At 40.5% G+C, this 22801-nt stretch overlaps 1 protein-coding gene across 1 annotated transcript in view; it reads left to right on the plus strand.

Moving 5' to 3' along the window:
* smyd3 (SET and MYND domain containing 3) overlaps positions 1-22801 on the plus strand; it is a 96785-nt gene that overhangs the window by 23309 nt on the left and 50675 nt on the right. Inside the window, exons 2-5 of the mRNA XM_027281313.1 lie at positions 17877-17940; positions 18011-18118; positions 18510-18567; positions 18779-18933. Of these exons, the coding sequence (XP_027137114.1) occupies positions 17877-17940; positions 18011-18118; positions 18510-18567; positions 18779-18933 (385 nt within the window). The remainder of the gene's footprint in view (positions 1-17876; positions 17941-18010; positions 18119-18509; positions 18568-18778; positions 18934-22801) is intronic.

Here is a 22801-nt window from a genome sequence, read left to right on the forward strand (position 1 = left end):
AAAAAGGCACGGGGAAGGAGAAGGAGAGTGGAAGAAAAGATGAAAAGATGGGGGATAATAAGGAGGAACATGGCTGACGCTAAGACAGATGTGCTGTATTGGAGGAAATGGAGTGCCCGTATAAACAAGAAAGTAGCTCTGTTGCTAATATAATGAAAGACGAAAAAGACTAAGGGAAGTTTCTATCTTTCTGATGTTCTGCTCTTTCCTTGTTGACGTTTATCGCTTATTGTCGTTATGTACACATCTTATATGTGGACTGGTGCAGATCAGAGGATGTGTGTGCTGTAACGGTGCTGTAAGGAGCAGTGTAATGTTCCTGAACTCTAGGTTGGTTATTGCCGGAGGCCGGAACGGAGGTCATCTCTGTGTTTGACTGCAAGGAATATGTGTATGTGAACGTACAGGCTGTGGTGGTGTGTGTGACCACAATGATGGCAAATGACTAAAAAGCAGTCATTTCTGACGCTCGAACTAGAAAGAGTTACGATAAAAAGGTGTTTTGCTGTGTTATGTAGCTTTTCAGAGGGCTCAAAATCACATGTGCAAGTTGAAGAGCCTTTAGCTCACTTTGCAGACAGCAAAGGGCGAAATCTGTCGTTTTTCATGAGTGTCATACAACCCGTACCCATATAGAGGAAATTATTCAATTATGTTTAGCCGAGATAAAAAACTCGCGGTCCTGCTGGAATAACCTGACAACATGTGAATAATAGTTATCAGCTGCACGTTTACGCTGTGTGTGTAATGTGTGTGTGTGTGTGTGTGTGTGAGTGGATAGTTTTATAAATGCGAAAGCTTATAACCCGGAGCTAGTCACCATAACAAACAGTTGCTGTGCTGCAACTTGCATTAATGTGCCTTCGTAAACTTACATATATGAACGTTTGGACTAACCGTTTCCCATCCGTGTCCTTCACGAACAGTAATACATACATTTAATAAACCTAACTAGCCATTCATGTTCTGTGTACAAAATAAAAACACTTCATCCACATTGAGAAAAAGTCCTGTAAACTCAATATATCATAAAACAACTGTGATGCTGCCAGTGAGTTTGCACCATGCCTGGCAGTTGCCCTCGGATGATTGTCCCAGTATAAACATTATTAAAAATTCTGACTGTTGTCAAATTTTATTATTTTTGTTATATATATCATAAGATTGCTCATCCCTATTTGCCAGAAACTTTGCATGCATAATGGTTCATCTAATGTCATGATAAAAATCGGTAACTGCTGTAGTCTGAGTGATTGTATAGACCACAGTGCAGAGCCACTAAGACAATAACATGCCGTTATTAAGTCACGCATCAGAGCTGTATCTCCTTTGATCATTTGAAAATATGTCTGTTAGAATATATGAAATAAATCCCACAGAGATCATCAGATTTCTGGTGGATGTTACAATGGAAACAGATTCTTGGCATACTGTCCCTAGTTGAGGCCCATTGTTTTGCAGTTATTGAAATCTACCAATACAAAATAAAACAATTGTATGCTCTTTCCGCTGCGCACTGCCCCGAGGGTCAACATTTCCCACAATTGTAAGCTACAGGGAACTAATTATAGAAGTAAATGGGTTCTAGTCAAGCATCAGTCCTTCCTGTCTGGGCTCATGGAAGATGGATGACTTCCTGGCGGCTGGCAGCTTGTGATGTGACCAAACACTTAAGTGTCTGAGTTATGTTCACAGTTCATCTGGTTGAAGCTGTGCAGAACCTTCTGTGTTTTTTAGTTCTGGCCGACTCCTATCTGTTGCTATTGCTTTGTTCCATACTACAGGCATGTGTTTCTGAAACTGTGGGTGCTTCACCTGTTCTGTCGGTCTCAAACTGACAGATAGCTTGTTTTCATGAACCTTCTGTCCAGGGTGAGACTATAATATTACCCATGTGGTTTTTCAGGCTGGAAGGTCATCACTAATAAGATACAGCAGGCCATAACAAGGGAGCGGGGATAAGGAAAAGAGGGGGAGGATGGAGAGGGAAGTTGTAAATTACAGGAGCTAGAGGCTGACGAAATGGAGAAGAGAAAAAGATGTGTTTTTTGGAACTTTCCAAATACACAGTCCCGCTGGCTGGTTACACACTGATAGACAAGTCATAAGAAATGCTTAACTTCTATCGCAAAAATAACAGTCAGCAACATCTGTCAAACCTAACACTGGTGTGTTGAGTGTGTCTGCTTTTGCCTTTTAGGTTCCCATAATGTCATGTACAGCTTCATAAGTATGTCCAAATCTAATCAAATGTCCCATATGCAGTATTGCATAAGCCCTGGGCTAATGTATTGTTACATCCATCAAGACAATGTTCTTCATTACCTTCATTTGTGTGTGTGTGTGCTTTGCAGTAAATTCTGTTCTACTCGGTTATACTGTGTGTGTGTGGGTGTGTGTGTCATATCTGGCTCTGAGAGTCATGGCAAAAGGAAGTTCACACCCATGTCGGTTTGTTTCAACAATACTTATTGAATCAATTGAAACAATCATAAAGGATTTTAAGTTATGAAGTGTGGTAGAAGAGTGGTATCAGTGGTGTAGGGTGTGCGTGAGTGACAAAGTGTGAGTGTGCATGGTTGGGTTGTTACAGACCTCAAGGGCGCGCAAGGGCCCGAACAACATAGTAAAAGAAAACTGAAGACAAAGTTGCCCACTAAACACTAATACATTTGTATTAATTCAAAAAAAACAAACAAAAGTATAAGTCACCCAGAAAATAACAAAACAAAGGGTTGGGGTTCCTGGGCCAAAACAAACAAACGAGAGTGGAACACTGAGCCAGGCCAACGGCCGTCGCAACCCAGCATCCCCCCCAACTAAACCTGCTACACCCACTACATAAATGAAAAGAAAAGAACCGAAAAACAGGACTACCAGGGAAACCTCCACCCATACGGCTCAACGGACTCCTGCATGGGAAACCGAGCATCAACATCCTCACCAGGTCACCTGCAGGGAAACATGTAGAAGAGAGAGACAAGAGGAGAGAGACCTCTCCTTAAGTCCGCTCATCAGCTGACAAGACAATAAGTCTCACCTGAGGTCTCCTCTGTGCAGAGAGAGAGAGCAGGGAGAGAGGGGGTGCGGAGAAAACAACAACACGCCCACACTGCACAGTTTCTCACTCCTGGCCACACGTAACACACCCACCCAGAGCTTGTGAACAGCCGGGGATGGGACACGGAGACCAAAGGGAAAGGGAAACAGTCACAAGTTCACGCCCCTTCACATGCTTGAATGGAGATGTTCAAGGACCTGCAGAAAAAGCGCATCCACCGCTGGTTAGGTTCCGCATCTGATTAACAACAAAAACAGAGGATTGTGGGTCCGTGTAACCAACTTGTTGGCGAATTTGCCGAACCCACATAAACCGCAAAGCGCTTCTTAGAGCCAGGATAGCGCCAAACGCCTCCTTCTCATGTAGAGTAATGGCACGCTGTGGCCCTGATTGAACTTTTTGGAGAAGTATGAGACGGGATGTTCAAACCCCATCCACACCTCCTGGAGCAAACCAGCAACCTGCATTAAAAAAAAAACACTGGCATCAACAGATGGTCAAACACAGGTGCAACAGGGACCGGAGAAGCAGTAGTCAACTCAAGCCTTCTTAATACTTCAAAAGCCACACTGACAACCCTCAGCAGCGAAAACAATCTTCAGGACTCAACAGGTACTGTGAGGGGAGGCCACGCAGAAAGTGTTTTTACAAAACTACCGGTAAGTAGCCAGCCACCCCCCCCACCTCCCAAGAAAACTCGCAGTTCCCGCCGTTAACTGGGACAGGAAAGGAAGGAATAGCTTCCACCTTAGTGTGCACAGGTCTGGACTTGGCCCCGACAACCACTTTGCCCAAATAGTCACTGTCGCCTGGCCAAAACTCCGCACTTAGCAAGAATTAAAGTCAAATTGGCATTACGCAAAGCCCGCCCGTGTACAGTTGTTGAATGTGCTCGCCCCAAGACCCAGAATACCAAACATTCTACAATATGCTTCACAACCAGAAAGACCGACAACACATATTCACAAGACAGGAGATTGGGCACATTGCGCATACCAAACGGCATCACTGGTGTACTGAAGGAAAGGCCATCAGGAGTCACAAAAAGCGGAAAAGTTCTTCTGCCCGAGGATGTCAGCGGCACCTGCCAGTATCCTTTTAACAGGTCGAGTTGGTCGCATATCTGGCACTGCCAACATGATGTCAACATCCATGTTGCAGCACATGGTCCGGGAGGGCACATCAGAAACGATGACATAGGAGGCAACAAACGGACCACATCCTCACTCTGAGACGGAGGCCGAGAGCGGAAAACAACCGTCAAGATTAGTCAACAGTTCAGAATTCTTCAAACGCCCATGAACAAAGCCGGCGCCCGCTGACAAACAATGTCCTATCAAGCTACACTGTGTGTGGTGTGTGTGTGTGTGTGTGTGTGTGTAGTGTGTGTGGGTGTGTGTTCTGTTACTGCTCAGGATATACTCAAGAGTATACTAAGCGGTAGTACTTTCTTTACTGTAGACATAATGTCTGTGTGTGTCTGCAAGTAAATATGTCTACTGCTTCATATACTGTGTGTGTCTGCCAGTAAATATCTGTACTACTCACGTATACTGTGTGTGTGTGTGGTGTGTGTGGGTGTGTCGCAGTAAATACTGTACTGCTCAGGATACACAAGAGTATACTGAGCAGTAGACTCTTTACTGCAGACATACTGTCTGTGTTTGCAGTAAATATGTCTGCTACTCCAGTATACTGTGTGTGTGTTGTCTGCAGTAAATATCTGTACTACTCCGTATACTGTGTGTTGTGGTGTGTGTGTGCGCAGTAAATACTGTACTGCTCCGGATACACAAATAGTATACTGAGCAGTAGACATCTTTACTGCAGATACTGTCTGTGTGTCTGCAGTAAATATCTGTACTGTTATGGATACACAAAGAGTGATACTGAGCATAGACATGTTTACGCAGACAACTGTCTGTGTGTTCTGCATGTAAAATTATGTCTCCTATCAGTTATTACTGTGTGTTGGTGTTTGTGTTGTGTGCAGTACATTTGTTACTCTCGGGATACCAAACAGTATACTGAGCGGGACGACTCTTTACGCAGACATACTGTCTGTGTGTCTGCATAAATATGTCTACTCTACTAGTACTGCGTGCGTAGTGTCGTGCGTCAAATATCTGTACTACTCATTGGCATACACAAACGAGTATACTGAGGGCAGTAGACATCCTTTTACTGGCAGACATCTTCTGTGTGTCTGCAGTAAATAGGTCGACTACTCAGTTATACTGGTATGTGTGTCATTGTGTAGTTTGGTTGCGGTCTACTCTATGAACAAACAAAAGTATACTGAGCAGTTGGACTTTTACTGGCAGACCTTCTGTCGTGTATGTCTGCAGTAAATAGTCTACGCCTCAGTATACTGGGTTGTGTGTGTGTGTTGTTGTGATGTGTGGAGTAGATATCTGTACGCTCAGGATACACAACATATACTGAGCATAGACATCTTTACTGCAGCATACTGTCTGTGTCTGTAGCTGCAGTAAAATGTCTGCTTACTCAGTATAACTGCGTATGTGTGCGTAGTAAAGTAATTATCTGGAATTACTCAGGATACAAAAAGTATACTGAGGCGTTAACATTGTGTACGGCAGACATACTGTCTGTGTGTTTGCAGTAAATATGTCTGCTACTCAGTATACTGTGTGTGTGTGTGTGTGTGTGTGTGTGTGTGTGTGCAGTAAATATTTGTTCTACTCGGGATACACAAACAGTATACTAAGCGGTAGACATCTTTACTGCAGACATACTGTCTGTGTGTCTGCAGTAAATATGTCTACTACTCACTATACTGCGTGTGTGTCTGTCTGTGTGTGCAGTATCTGTACTGCTCAGGATACACAAAGAGTATACTGAGCAGTAGACATCTTTACTGCAGACATACTTTCTGTGTGTCTGCAGTAAATATGTCTGCTACTCAGATTGCGAGGTGTCAGAAATATCTGTACTACTCAGGATACACAAACAGTATACTGAGCAGTTGACTTCTTTACTGCAGACATACTGTCTGTGTGTTTGCAGTAAATATGTCTACTGCTCAGTATACTGTGTGTGTGTGTGTGTGTGTGTGTGTGTGTGTGTGTGTGTGTGTGTGTGTGCAGTAAATATCTGTACTGCTCAGGATACACAAACAGTATACTGAGCAGTAGACATCTTTACTGCAGACATACTGTCTGTGTATCTGCAGTAAATATGTCTGCTACTCAGTATACTGCGTATGTGTGCAGTAAATATCTGTACTACTCAGGATACACAAACAGTATACTGAGCAGTAGACATCTTTACTGCAGACATACTGTCTGTGTGTTTGCAGTAAATATGTCTACTGCTCAGTATTGTGTGTGTGTCTGTGTGTGTGTGTGTCTGCAGTAAATATCTGTACTACTCAGTAAGTATATTGTGTGTGTGTGAGTGTGTGTGCAGTAAATATCTGTTCTTCTCAGGATATACAAAACAGTATACTGTGCATAGACATCTTTACTGTAGACATACTGTCTGTGTGTTTGCAGTAAATATGTCTACTACTCAGTATACTGCATATGTGTGCAGTAAATATCTGTACTGCTCAGGATATACAAAGAGTATACTGAGCGGGAGACATCTTTACTGCAGACATACTGTCTGTGTGTTTGCAGTAAATATGTCTACTACTCAGTATACTGTATGTGTGTCTGTGTGTGTGTGCAGTATCTGTACTGCTCAGGATACACAAACAGTATACTGACCGGGAGACATCTTTACTGCAGACATGTGTGTCTGCAGTAAATATGTCTACCACTGAGTATACTGCGTATCTGTGCAGTAAATATCTGTAGTACTCAGGATACACAACAGTATACTGAGCAGTAGACATCTTTACTGCAGACATACTGTCTGTGTGTTTGCAGTAAATATGTCTACTACTCAGTATACTGTGTGTGTGTTTGTGTGTGTGTGGTGCATATCTGTACTGCTCAGGATATACAAAGAGTATACTGAGCGGGAGACATCTTTACTGCAGACATACTGTCTGTGTGTCTGCAGTAAATATGTCTACTACTCAGTATACTGCGTATGTGTCCAGTAAATATCTGTACTACTCAGGATATACAAAGCGTATACTGAGCAGTAGACATCTTTACTGCAGACATACTGTCTGTGTGTCTGCAGTAAATATGTCTACACTCAGTATACTGCGTATGTCTGCCAGTAAATATTGTACTACTCAGGATACACAAACAGTATACTGAGCAGTGACATCTTTACTGCAGACATATGTCTGTGTGTTTGCAGTAAATATGTCTACTACTCAGTATACTGTGTGTGTCTTTGTGTGTGTTTGTGCCGTATCTGTACTGCTCAGAATATACAAAGAGTATACTGAGCGGGAGACATCTTTACTGCAGACATACTGTCTGTGTGTCTGCAGTAAATGTCTACTACTCAGTATACTGTGTGTGTGTGTGTGTGTGTGTTGTGTGTGTGTGGGTGTGGTGTGTGCAGTAAATTCTGTTGCTCAGGATTACAAAGAGTATACTAGCGGTAGACATCTTTACTGTAGACATACTGTCTGTGTGTCTGCAGTAAATAGTCTACTGCTCATCTACTGCGTGTGTGTCTGCTGTGTGTGCAGTATCTGTACTGCTCAGGATACACAAAGAGTATACTGAGCAGTAGACATCTTTACTGCAGACATACTGTCTGTGTGTTTGCAGTAAATATGTCTGCTACTCAGTATACTGTGTGTGTGTGTCTGCAGTAAATATCTCTACTACTCCGTATACTGTGTTGTGTGTGTGTGTGTGTGTGTGTGTGTGTGTGCGCAGTAAATACCTGTACTGCTCAGGATACACAAATAGTATACTGAGCGGGAGACATCTTTACTGCAGACATGTGTGTCTGCAGTAAATATGTCTACCACTCAGTATACTGCGTATGTTGCAGTAATATCTGTATACTCTCAGGATACACAACAGAATACTGAGCAGTAGACTCTTTACTGAGACATACTGTCTGTGTGTTTGCAGTAATAATGTCTACTACTCAGTTATGTGTGTGTCTTTGTGTGTGTTTGTGCCGTATCTGTACTGCTCAGAATATACAAAGAGTATACTGAGCGGGAGACATCTTTACTGCAGACATACTGTCTGTGTGTCTGCAGTAAATGTCTACTACTCAGTATACTGTGTGTGTGTGTGTGTGTGCGTGTGTGTGTGTGCAGTAAATATCTGTACTGCTCAGGATATACAAAGAGTATACTAAGCGGTAGACATCTTTACTGTAGACATACTTGTCTGTGTGTCTTGCAGTACACTATGTCTACTGACTCACTATACTGCGGTGTGTCTGTTGTGTGTGCACGTATCTGTACTGCTCAGGATACACAAAAGTATACTGAGCGTAGACATCTTTACTGCAGACATACTGTCTGTGTGTTTGCAGTAAATATGTCTACTACTCAGTATACTGTGTGTGTCTTTGTGTGTGTTTGTGCCGTATCTGTACTGCTCAGAATATACAAAGAGTATACTGAGCGGGAGACATCTTTACTGCAGACATACTGTCTGTGTGTCTGCAGTAAATGTCTACTACTCAGTATACTGCGTATGTGTGCAGTAAATATCTGTACTACTCAGGATACACAAAAAGTTACTGAGCAGTTAGACATCTTTAATGCAGACATACTGTCGTGTGTTTGCAGTAAAATAGTCTGCTACTCAGTATATCTGTGTGTGTTTTGTGTTTGTGTGTGTGTGTGGTGTGTGTGTGTTGCAGTAAATATTTGTTCTCCTCGGGATACACAAACACGTATACTAAGCGGTAGACATCTTTACTGCCGCGCATACTGTCTGTGTGTCTGCAGTAAATATGTCTACTACTCACTATACTGCGTGTGTGTCTGTCTGTGTGTGCAGTATCTGTACTGCTCAGGATACACAAAGAGTTACTGAGCAGTAGACAATTTACTGCAGACATACTTTCTGTGTGTTGCCAGTAAATATGTCGCTTATCATACTGTGTGTGTGTGTCTGCAGTAAAATACTCTACTATCCGTATACTGTGTGTGTGTGTGTGTGTGTGTGTGTGTGTGTGTGTGCGCGCAGTAAATACCTGTACTGCTCAGGATACACAAAGGTATACTGAGCAGTAGACATCTTTACTGCAGACATACTGTCTGTGTGTCTGCAGTAAATATCTGTACTGTTTAGGATATACAAAGAGTATACTGAGCAGTAGACATCTTTACTGCAGACATACTGTCTGTGTGTTTGCAGTAAATATGTCTACTACTCAGTATACTGTGTGTGTGTGTGTGTCTGCAGTAAAATATCTTCTATCTCCGTATATGTGTGTGGTGTGTGTGTGTTTGTGTGTGTGTGCGCAGTAAATACCTGTACTGCTCAAGATACACAAATAGTATACTGAGCAGTAGACATCTTTACTGCAGACATACTGTCTGTGTGTCTGCAGTAAATGTCTATTACTCAGTATACTGCGTATGTGTGCAGTAAATATCTGTACTGTTTAGGATATACAAACAGTATACTGAGCAGTAGACATCTTTACTGCAGACATACTGTCTGTGTGTTTGCAGTAAATATGTCTACTACTCAGTATGCTGCGTATGTGTGCAGTAAATATCTGTACTACTCAGGATACACAAACAGTATACTGAGCAGTAGACATCTTTACTGCAGACATACTGTCTGTGTGTTTGCAGTAAATATGTCTACTATCTCACTGTATACTGTGTGTGTGTCTGTGTGTGTGTGCGCGCAGTATCTGTACTGCTCAGGATTACAAAAGAGTATCTGAGGGGAGACATCTTTACTGCAGACATACTGTCTGTTGTCTGCGGTAACTGTCTACTACTCCAGTTACTGCGTATGTGGTGCAGTAAATATCTGTACTACTCCGGATAACAAACAGTATACTGGCAGTAGACATCTTTACTGCAGACATACTGTATGTGTGTTTGCAGTAAATATGTCTACTACTCAGTATACTGTGTGTGTGTTTGTGTGTGTGTGTGCAGTATCTGTACTGCCAGGATAACAAAGAGTATCTAGGGGAGACATCTTTACTGCAGACATTACGTCTGTGTGTTTGCAGTAAATAGTCTACTAACTCAGTATCTGGTAGTGTGCAGTAAATATCTGTTACTACTCCGTATACTGTGTGTGTGTGTGTGTGTGCAGTAAATATCTGTTCTGCTCGGGATACACAAACAGTATACTAAGCAGTAGACCTCTTACTGTAGACCATACTGTCTGTGTGTCTGCAGTAAATATGTCTACCACTCAGTATACTGCGTATGTGTGCAGTAAATATCTGTACTACTCAGGATACACAAACAGTATACTGAGCAGTAGACATCTTTACTGCAGACATACTGTCTGTGTGTCTGCAGTAAATATGTCTACTACTCAGTATACTGTGTATGTGTGCAGTAAATATCTGTACTGCTCGGGATACACAAACAGTATACTAAGCAGTAGACATCTTTACTGCAGCCATACTGTCTGTGTGTCTGCAGTAAATATGTCTACCACTCAGTATACTGCGTATGTGTGCAGTAAATATCTGTACTACTCAGGATACACAAACAGTATACTGAGCAGTAGACATCTTTACTGCAGACATACTGTCTGTGTGTCTGCAGTAAATATGTCTACCACTCAGTATACTGCGTATGTGTGCAGTAAATATCTGTACTACTCAGGATACACAAACATTATACTGAGCAGTAGACATCTTTACTGCAGACATACTGTCTGTGTGTCTGCAGTAAATATGTCTACTACTCAGTATACTGCATATGTGTGCAGTAAATATCTGTAGTGCTCAGGATATACAAACAGTATACTGAGCAGTAGACATCTTTACTGCAGACATACTGGCTGTGTGTCACACTGGATCCAAATTTGAACTTTAAGAAACATGTTTAAAAAAACAGTTAAAACCATAAAGTACAACTTAGCACATTTTAGACAGAAACTGTCACTCTTTGGACGCAGCCAAGATATTTATGCATGCTATGATTCTTTCCCATATGTCTTAATGTATTACATGCTGGGTGCAGGCTGGAGAAACAACCATAAGACCTCTTAAATCCATACACAAACAAACTAAACACTCTAGACAAAAAGCTAATGCATTTCCATCACTGTAGGGGAATGGAAAAATACAATTTACTGAGCTTTGAGAATTTTAGAATATTCTCAAATTTACAATATCCTCTGTACGAGATTGTACCAAACCATTTCGTTGCTCTGCATTTGGGCAATCAGCCTTCTCTGTGAAAGCCACAACTCAGTGGAATGACCTACCTGATGATGTAAAGAGCTACAGCTCCATCAGTACATTTAAAACCAAATTAAAAAGTCTGCTAAAGGATAATCAGCTCTGTAGCCACTGACATTGTGGGTGTATGTTATGTGCTTTTGTGTGTAACTTTGTATTTTGTATTATCAGACCCTCCAGGAATTCGCGATGTTGCGATTTGCAACCTCAATGAATCCCCGTGAATTCAGGGCGGTGTTGCCATTTTAACCAATCACCGCGATTTTTCCGCAACTTCCGCGCAGTCTGCCCGGGGGATTAAACTTGGCGGGTCAGGGACAGCCGCACGGTGCGGGAGGATCCCATCGTGAGACCTCTCCCTGCCGGGCGCATTTCCTCCGCGGCGATGCGCCGCGACCGGCTCTGGGTCGGCTTGGAAAGGCTCGGGGACAGCGCCCTCCCGCCCGGACCTCGCCGCTTCCCGGGGCCGTGCACTTAGTGCTCGCTGCGCCCTCTTTTTTTGAAAACCTCATGCAACATCAGGCATTTTGGGCCGCAACTATTTCAAAAAAGGCCCGCGAAATCTTGGTGGGACTGTATTATGTGTCCTGTATGTTTTTTTGCTTTGTACTGTTATTGTGCTGTAATATGTTTTAACTGTGTCTGCCGAAGGGACTGCAGATGAAAAGTAGCTGGAAGCTAACTCTAGTGCAGTACATCGCATGTAATCGTTTATGTTTAATACTGTAATGGTCCCATTAAATAAATCAACTGAAATTCAAATCGATACATTTTAAACTAAATCAAAACATGTTTGCTCCTAAACGTTTAATCTCCATGGTGACAGAGAAATCTGAGATTCTTAGCTTTGATTTGAAATATGGAACGGTCGCCATCTTTTTCCATAACATTTCATCGATAACTTTGCAAAAAAAAAAGATGTCCTCCAATAAACTGAAGTATTTTTAAGTTACTACACAACTGTTGACATTTTTCACAAGTTCCGGGATATTCAGTCAATTTTTAGCATCTAATAATCGTATTATACCGAGAAAACGTCGAGTGTCACCAAAAACGTTTTCCCAACAGGCCAGTTAAAAAAAGTTTTAGCGTTATATTCAACAATTTACTTGAATTAAATATTACTTTGTCCTGAAACTCATTTAAGGGTTTCGGAAACATCTTTAAATAAATGTGGCACAACATTAAAAGTCTTACTTGTAAAATTTAAGATCCACCGCCTGACTCTGCTCAGCAGGGGCTCCGAAACAGGGGCTGTGTTTGAAGAAACTTTCCAGCAGGTCCATTTTTCTCTCTCTGGGTTTTTATTCAGCTCACAATCCAACAGTTTAGTCTGCAGGAGAACTTTTCCAGTCCAGTCCAGTCCACTTTTCCGACAGAAACCTTTCTCAGCAGCCTAACTCGTGTCCGGTCCAAGCTCGAATGAGCAGTTCCAGAGCTGCTTCGCGGTTCTGGACGCACATTGGCCACGCCCCTTTCTGTCTCCATGACTACCGAAGCACGCGCATTGGCGTGATGGAGATGATACACGTGCAGCAGGTGTTTCTGTCTATAAGTCTTTGATTGGCTCCACAGACTGACAGAAACCCCTGGTGTGTCAAACACATATAGATCGGTCACTACTTTTTTTCCTCAGATGACTTTTCTTTTATTCTTTTATTATTTATTTATTTTTATTTGATTTCTTATCCACCTTGTGTACTGTGGATTGCTGTAACAAGTGAAAGTGAAATCCCTGTGTGGGATCAGTAAAGTATATCTTCACCTGGCTTTAATATACCTGACCTGAAGAGAGGTCTAATATCAAGATCTCGTTTTAAGACCATTACTTGAGCTAATATGTCACTATTTTACTTTACATAATGTTGCTTATATATAGATGGATAGATGGATGGCCAGGGGGATGAAAGAGTTATGGAGTCTGTTGGTGGTGCAGGATTGAGACAGCATCTGCCACTGAACACACTCCTCTGCCTGACGAAGGTGTTGTGCAGAGGGTGGTGGGCGTTGTCCAGTATGGACAGGGTCACCAGAGAGTCAACAGAGAGTCCAGCTCTGTGCCCACCACTGAGCCAGCTCTCCTCACCAGTCTGAGACTGTTTTGTTTTTGCAGTGGGTTTCCACCAGATTTCCTTTGTGAATCAAAAAATATCTCCACCATCATTGTCCCTCTCTTTTTTTCAGTCTCATGTAAGATGTTATGATGACCCACGGTACATCTTGGAAAGTGAGAAAGACGTGGGAGACAGAGGTTTTAACTTGTGGCAATGTTAAATGGCGACCGTCAGCCATATACGACAGATGCTGAAAACAGGGAAAAGGGATGTAGCTGTCTGCTCGCAGAAGCTTCTTTGTTTAGTTTCTTAGACCTGACTCGCCCTTGCACTCATATTTGTGTGAATGCATCACGTACTCTGTCTTGTTAACTTGTGTTTGTAAACAGGAAGAGAGCAAGTTAGCTCTTCCTGCTAAAGTCTAAAAAAAAATATCTTGAATACATTTTCTAAATGCATCTATGGAGCCTTCTTCAGTACATGTGTCAGAAAAAACATTCAGCCTTTTGAATGGCCTTGTGAAAAAAAATAAAAATAAAAAGATGTTCACGTTCATATCATTGTGACAAAATAAATGAAAGACAAGAGCTATTGCATCTCACTATGAGCAAACTGAGGATTTCTAATAAAATAACATATACAGCAGACAGACTCTCAGAATCTTTTTAACATAACCATGTTAACTTATATATACCTTCATATACATCTATGGAGCCTGTCTGAGTAAACGTGTGTCACCTCACCACATTTATTTCCTTTCAATAAATAAATTTTAAAAAAAGAAGTAAGAACACATTGTATGGGATTTAACGCAGTTCACCACATGCACATTTGAGACCTGATTATAAAATACCATACATATATTCTGCCGTTTCTTTTTAACCACACCTGGCTCTGTTACCATATGGGCCGTCTGTGCAAATTGCTGACGGGGTCTCAGAATATTTAATATGAAGATGTATGGTATAGTTGCTGTTGGAAACGCTTTTCCTGTGAATGTCTATTAAATGTCTGAAACATTTCCCATATACATCTTTGGAACTTGACTGAGTAAGCATGTGTTGTGTTGAAGCACTGTTCAGCTTTTTCATATACAACATACAGTCTGCTGTGTCTGCTTTTCCAAGCCAGGAGACGGACAATCAGATCAACTTGTGACCACACGGCTTTGTCACCCAATGTGTAACTTGCAGATACGAATGATGTGCGGTATTTCATATTTGGTTGTGTACAGAGATTTAGTTCCAACACAAAGTGTATTTTATTGTTTATACAATTGTTGACAATAATTAATATTTATGTGGATGTAATAACTATTGTCAATATATAGCCTTGCTGAATACATTTATTGTTTTGAGGAATGTAAGAAATCTTTGCTACCACTAGAGATTGTATTCTACAAAAGTGTTTTAAATAAACTGCAGAAAAATTAACTTGCATAAAAATACCACTTGGATATTTTACACAGACGCTGCCATTTAGAAACAAGTATTCCAAAATGCATATTTGATATTTGATTTGATTCAATTCAATACCGATACTATTTCTTGCATTTTCATCAATACGATACTGATACTGACCATTTCCTACTGGCATTCATTTAAAATATTATTACACTTAAGGCAAATTACATGACAAATACTGGTCATTTATACCAAATGTATTATGTGCAATACATAATGAAATAAAAAAGATAACATAAATATGAATATAATAAATTAAATATGAACAAAAACATGCGCATTCAGAAATTGGCATACTGACCAAAAAATTCTAATCCCAGGTCTGCAATTAGTCAGATGTAATATGTTTGCTAACTAAAAAAACCTCATAACAATGTTATGGTTTGAAAACCTGTATGTTGAAGTAAACCTGTGTGTAACATTATACCTTTTACAGAAGTAACAAAGAGCAGAAACGAGATATGTTTAACAAAGATTAAACTTTGTAGAAGAGAAGAAGTTATTCTTCTTCACTCCTTTTCGAATAAGTATTTCTATGTCTTATATTTAAATGTTTTGCCTTACTTTTCTTTTTTTCTTTTGGTTTGCATATTCACTCAGGAGATATGTCTTGACAGTTTACTCAAGTTTTAGATTGGTGTTAAGCAATATTAGCATTTTCAACTTGAAGCTGATACCATACCCAGTTACCCTTCCCAGTGAACTGCAACCAGTGTGGGAACGCTGAAAGAACGATCTTGCAAATTTGGAAAAAAATCACCACACCACCGTCTACTGCTCAGTATACTGTGTGTGTGTGTGTGTGTGTGTGTGTGTGTGTGTGTGTGTGTGTGTGTGTCAGCGTGTCAGCTCATAATACCATTGTCAGATTTAATTAGCAATATTCTATCATTTTCTCATCTCAACTACAGTACAAAGAGTGACTTCTTACTGATGTGAGCTTATGTCAGGCAAGCCTTGGGCACCTCTGCTAACCATGACTCCCCTGTATTTATGCTCCAGTGTTGGAATGACACTAGTAAAGCAGAAAAATCCTTTATGCACACACAAAATGCATGGTACTCTGGGTTGTTATGAGCACTTATACATTTAAATTGCAGAGACTTTCAATATGACAATGTTCATAAGATGAAGTCAATGTTGTGAGACTGAGAATCTTGCAGCTACAGAAACTGCAGCAATTTGCAGCTACTGTTTCCTTTCTGTCATATTAAAATCTTAAAATTGTCTTGACACCTTGTGGGCATTCAGTTGCCTTTTCACACATCCAGCAGTTATGGAGAGACATTATCATTTATTTGGAGTTGTGTTTATGACCACTTCCACTTTTTGGTCTCTGCCAACTACTGTGGGAAATATCTGGCTCTATGTTCACAAGCTAGTTGCTAACTTTGTCTTTGCACAGGGTGGAGTAATTTTCTATTCTTTAAACATTATCTTGCTTTGGGTTTGGGTAGAAGTGACAATCTCTATTACTATTTGTACTTGCAATTGAACCGCTGGCTATTGCGGTCCCACTCTCCCACGCACTCTCAGATCAGAGGAATCACAATTGGAGGCATCGAAAATATCTGCTAATGTTTTACTTATTTGGCTGTGTCATTGTCAGCTCTCATAAAACATTTTTTTTCTACTGTGAATATTTCAAAATCTAACAATCTTTTTCTTAAATGATCTAAGAGACTATCCACACAGGTGGATTGAGTCTCTTATTTACGTGACCTTAGAATGACCTCTAATATCTGCGGACGCTGCAGGTACTCTTCCATGGAGTCCACCATGTTGAACCACCATGTTTTTGGCTTTCCGTTGGGCTTTTCTCAGCTTTTGCTTGTTTTGCAACTGCACCACTAGATGCCACTTGTCCTTTAAATAATCATCAGTGTTGTTACAAATGTCAGCAGGATTTTTAATGATGGTTTTCATTAAAAATCAGCCAGAAATCCCTATTTCATTTTGGCTTTCTCTCTGTACATAGTGTGTGTGTGTGTGTGTGTGTGTGTGTGTGTGTGTGTGTGTATTGTAAACTATACTGCCATCTGTATTGTAGAATAAAAGCAAAAATCCCTGCTGTGCAAATATAAGTGCAAATAGCTATGTATATAATCTGTATGGATCTTTCTGGCCTATGTACAAACACACTCACATAGTGACTCACATCTTGTGACTCACGTGTGTGTGTGTGTGTGTGTGTGTGTGTGTGTGTGTGTGTGTGTGTGTGTGTGTGCGTGTGTGTGTGCGTGTGTGTGTGTGTGTGTGTGTGTGTATAGTGATGCCGTCTCTCTGCTGGCTGTAATTGGCTGCATTAAGCAGACAGACACTCTCTCTAGCTTGTTATCAGACTGACAGGCAAACTGGAAAGGACAGCAGTGTCACTCTAAGAAACACAGCAGACCACAGAGGCAGGAAACACACACACACAGACATAAACAGCCCAAGTGGACATGCACAGAAAGCACACACAGGCTGTCAAACACATGCAAGTGCTGTGACACTAAGAGGCTGTGACAGTAAGGAGAGTGTACCTAATGTATTGCTCCTAGACAATCTCAAAAAAGATGGGCAGGTGGATAAAACCAGATAATCGATGCACACATTCAACTTAATGTAGCAAATAGAAAAGGAAAAGACAAGGTTTTTACGTGGGAATAGGTCAGGACAATGACAGCAAAAAAAATGCTTGAGTGGATATGTGCATATGTTTAGTAATCTATCATCTTAACTTGTATGTGGAGCAGCAGAACGGTCTTTATTCCAACAGTAAAATGGTTCAACAGAAATAAAAGTCTGGCATCAGTGATTTTAGAAATCTCGTCCCATTCAGTGCTCATCCTACTCCAGCTCACTGAATCACTCGCGTCTTGAGAAAAGCTTAAATACTTTTTGAGCTCTGTCCTTGAGAGGTTTTTGATGAAAGTGAACGAGCCTCAATTTGATTTCTTTAACGCAGGAATGACAGATTGCACAGAATGTGCAGATTTAACCTACCCTTTCTCTTCTGTCTAGACGTGAGGCCTTGTTGAGATGTTCCCAGTGCAAGATGGCTCGTTACTGCAATACCATTTGCCAGGTATGGTGTGTGTGTGAAGGTGTGCATGTGTGAAAGTCTGTCAATTTGTTGATATACACTTCTCCTGCAGAAACAAGCATGGCCTGACCATAAGAGAGAGTGTAAATGTCTGCGAAGCCTCCTACCCAGAATTCCCACTGACTCAGTCCGTCTGGCTGCGAGACTCATCTTTGCCCTGGTATGTTTCTGGAGTTTCTCTCTGTTAGACACTCAAAATAGTGTGCACAAAGAAAGATGCAATGAAAATTATGTTTTATACCTTTCCTATTGTTAGTCGTGATGCTGTGCACATTGCTGCAGTGTTATGAAAGCCTTGCAACTTCAGACTTTATTTCCACTAAAAGATGTTGGTTTTCATGTTGCACTTGCTCTTGCACTTATGAAACCATCTTGAAAACCAATGCAAATCTATTGTCAAGGAACAAAACAAAGGTGCATTTCTCAGTGCCTGAGGTGATCACCTTATCAACAGCAACAACATGCTCCAGGGAGTTCACACATGCTAATAATAAGAAAAATAATTCTGTAAAACTTTAATGATATGCTAATGGCCACTTTTTTCCTTCTAGTTAAATCCATCGAAAAGCAGCAGTGAGGAGCTCTACACTTTGGAGGAGCATGAATCACGTAAGTCTGTCCTTCAAGAGTCTGTGTGTGTTTTGAGTTTAAAAAGGTTGCTCTCTCCACTATACGTAAACTCTCTCCAGACATGTTGGGAAGAGTGGGATGTGAAGAGTATATTTCTGTGTCAAAGCAAAAACTTTTTTCAGACTGTGTCAGAAGCTCACGCCGACAGACACATTATTTTTCCTTTGAAAACTTTTTTTTTTTTTTACAGACTTGAGTTCTGTGTCTGAGCAGAAGAAACAAGGTCTGTCTCAGCTGGCATCCATGTTAGAGCTTTACCTACAACAGGAGGTACCTGACCTGGCACAGGAAATTACATCAGCACTGCCGCCTTCCTGCAGAGAACCCCTCAACCTTATTGCAAAGGTGGGATAAATACATTTTAACACAATAGAAATATACATGTGTGTTGTAGTACATAGACACACCTCGACACAATGTTGCATACACAAATACAAACAGGTTTACCCGAGCACAAAAGGACAGAAAAAAAGCAACTGTTTATTGCTTTTATCATCCCCTGCTGCGTTTGGATGGACCCTAACATATGTCTCTTCCAAGCATCTGTGATTAGGTCCCTGTGTGTCTGTGTGTGTGTGTGTGTGTATTCCCAGAACAACCTCAGGTCTTATTCTCTTAAAACACACCAGCTGCCTAGAATTTAAACCACAAAATTGTTATGTGTACAAGGATGTGTTTGTCTGGATTTAACTCTACCTCTGTTATCTGTTAGCTTGTGTGACTCCGCTTTGAGAATTCATGACTCCAAGGTGTTTGAATTCCAACAAGTGTGTGTGTGTTTGTCCCATCACAATGATTGTATGAGTCTGTGAGTATTAATTGAAAGCAGCCACACGAATGAGCTAAGAGTCTTTCCTGGAAATAAACATAAAAGTTGTGGATGAGTAATATTCATACCCATAAACTACACGTTTACTTTTTGTGGTTATACAAAACAAAATGTATAAAATGCTGAGGTGTGTTTTTAGCCTATGCACGGCTCCAGGGATGACAGTACAAGTGTCTATCAGTTGGTCCACCGCTTTGATTCAGACTAAAATATGTTGATAAATATTTGATGTATTGCCATGAAATTTGCGACAGAAAGTCCCCAGAGGATAAAACCACAGGATAAAATGTAGTAATAACTTTGGCCAAATTTCCCTTTGTCTATTACTTTGGTTTATTTTCTTATCTTGTATGACAAAAGAATTAAAATTCACAATTTGTGGATTTGTTTACATGTTTTTGCATAATTTGGGTAGCAGTATGGAAGTGGAGTGAGAAAGTAAGAGAAAGTGAATGTGATTTAATGGCATATGGATGTGTATGTTTTTTGTGAGCATGTGTGATTGGATTGTGAAGCTGGGAAAACTGGAAAGCTGCTGATTAAATGCAGTTCAAGATTCCGATGGGAATTCTGCTCCAATTGGAGGGAGATGAAGAGCGAACAACACTTAGTGTATTAAAGAGAAGAAGAAAGGGTGGTAGAAAGATGCGAGGGGGAACATAGAAAGAGAGATCAGGAGGGCAGATGAGAGAGCAGCAATGTATCTCAACAGGAAATGTAAAAAGTAATTGGAGGACTAGCAATTTTATCAAAGTAAATTGCTGGAAATATTTGTGTCAGTTGACATAAATTGTCATTAGGGGAAACCTTTGAATAACAAAAGCCAAAGAAACGAGACAAACACAGCCAGGAGCTGGACAGTACAAGAGGAATGTAAGAAAAATTACAGGATGGGTGTACCTTAAGTTAAATAGAAGTAAACCGGTTTATTGAAACTATCACATACATAATCACATACTGACATACTGTATAGCTGTTTATGGCCAATAGGGCAAATTCCTCCTACCACACAGATACTAATGTATTATCTGGATGAGGCTATACCCCATATAATCCGACTATAAATCGACTCCAATACTTTACTATTGCTATTAGACTTGCGTGTCTCTGTTTGTGTATAAAGTTCATGTTGGAACTAACGGCACAACGTAGGTTTGATTCTTGCCCTCTGTTTCAGCCTCTCAGTTATAGTATTTTGGTCATGTATATTTTGACTTAAAACCTGCAAATCTTTTTTTTTTGTAAGCATATGTAGTGAAATCAAATGTTGCTACATTTAGAGACTCCCTACATCAGGTGGAGGTTCTACAAGAGCCACTGTGCAAATCCTTGAAAATGTAACACAAACTTCAGGGGCTACAGTAACAATATGGAGACCACAAGAACTGTCATTGGTCCCCCGTTTTGTTACATCACAATCAGTGTGAACAATCAGCATACATTAATTCTCCACTGGACTGTGAGCTGTCTAAAATCTCAGATAATCACACCATCAAAAGTCAGTATATCATAGGTTGTGGTTTATTCATGAATTCATTTATTTATTGAATTACTTAACATTAGTAGTTTTAGAGATGGGCCATACAACCATAATCACAACACCCAAACATTCATGTAAAATGAATGACAGTAAACGTTCATTTAGTGATTTGAAGGTCAAAAGACACCAAAACCAAGCTAAATGTGCTTGTTAAGTGACATGCAATTGGTGTTTCTACGGCATTCTCATGAGGATATTTCATTGTTTGGTTATTATTCCTTCAATAACTCTGATTCTGGCTCAAAACTTTGAAATGACTAATGTATGAAATATCCTGTCTGTGAGTCTGGAGTCTTTTCAGTCTTCAGTTCAATATTTTACCCATTGATTGATTAAGTGAGATCATTTTTTATCTCCACTCCCAAAGACCTGACTAAGCTGATGTAAGCCATAATAACAGGGTATGTATTAGCCTGTTGTTGACCTTCATGTTGTTGGAATGAGAGGTGAATAAATTGAGTTGCTGATGATTTCCTGACTTTCCCACACTGGGTTAAATGTCAGCAAGAAATAACCAGCCTTGGAAAAGCTGGCCTCAATTCATTTTGTCCTCCTTCTTTGTTGCTGTGAGGTGTAGGTTCCCTACTGGTCCCCCATATTCATAACTGGTCACACCACATTTGAACATCTTTTAAAATTAGAGTCATTGTAATGAAATGTAACTGATCTGACTGCTGTCCAAATTCGTCATGGTTTTGTTTCTCAAATAATTCCATCTTGTTACTGGTCACACCACATTTTAACATCTCTTACCTTATTTGGAAACATAATTATTTCTTGACATGGTGTAATAATGTACACCACATCCATCTTGTGTTGTGGGGATGCTAGAACAACTGGGTTTCCTCTGCAGATGCGGCATAGCTGGGTTATGAATCAGTCTACTTACTGGAAGCTTCTAGTATGTGATTGCTGGAACACCTTGAAGAAGCAGCATAAATCATCATACTTGACCCATTTATTACACTGAAAGTTTTTATTTATATACTGTATTTATATATTTATTTATTATATCAATTTAAAACACAAACATTTTGTGATTGTGCATAGACTGGATGCTAAGCCACGTTCTGAACAGTAGTGAAATGGGATGGCTTTGGAAGTTTGGTAAAATAGTATTTAAACAAACAACAAAACATGGACACAAGTACATGTATCTAAAATACTGACCCATTTAACAAGCACTCATTCAAAACTCTAATCGCTTACTCCTCTAGATGGAGAGCGTAGAAACAAAACAAAAAAAACAGAAATAGAAAGAATCCACTTGTGTGTAGTCTTACCAATCTCCAATCACCTGAGTGATGTTCTTCAGGCTACCAATAGGGGGCACTGTGATTGCATGGACAGCACCCTGTATTGGCGGTGTGAAGGAGTGGTGAAGTCCTTCGATTCACTTTCTCTCTGTATTTATCCCCTCAGATGTCTTCTCAGCTTCTCCAGACTTGTATTGTTTTCTATTTCTCTCTCATGTCCATGTGTCTCTCTGTCCTACTGTACTCCTGTCCGTCCTTCCATCTCTCTCCTCGTCTCTCTCCTCATTATTTTTCCCTGCACATGCAGCCCTTTCTCCTCTCTCCCCTCTCACATTCTCCTCTCTCTCCTCTTATGCTCTTCCTCTTTAATGGCTCAAGTACATAACAAATGGGGAGTTTATTATTGTGTGCTTTAAATGTTCAGTGTGCTTAACAAAATAACAAAATAGGTCATTACTGTACATGTGTGTGTGTGTTGGGGGTCTAGTATTTTACAGTAGGAGAGTGTTTTGTGCAAGAAAGCCATTCTTTATGCTAATGGATGGTCCCTGCACAGCATGCTAATAGTGTTACACAAACACATACACA

The sequence above is a fragment of the Larimichthys crocea genome, chromosome VIII (assembly GCF_000972845.2).
Source record: "Larimichthys crocea isolate SSNF chromosome VIII, L_crocea_2.0, whole genome shotgun sequence".
In the NCBI taxonomy this organism is placed as follows: domain Eukaryota; kingdom Metazoa; phylum Chordata; class Actinopteri; family Sciaenidae; genus Larimichthys; species Larimichthys crocea.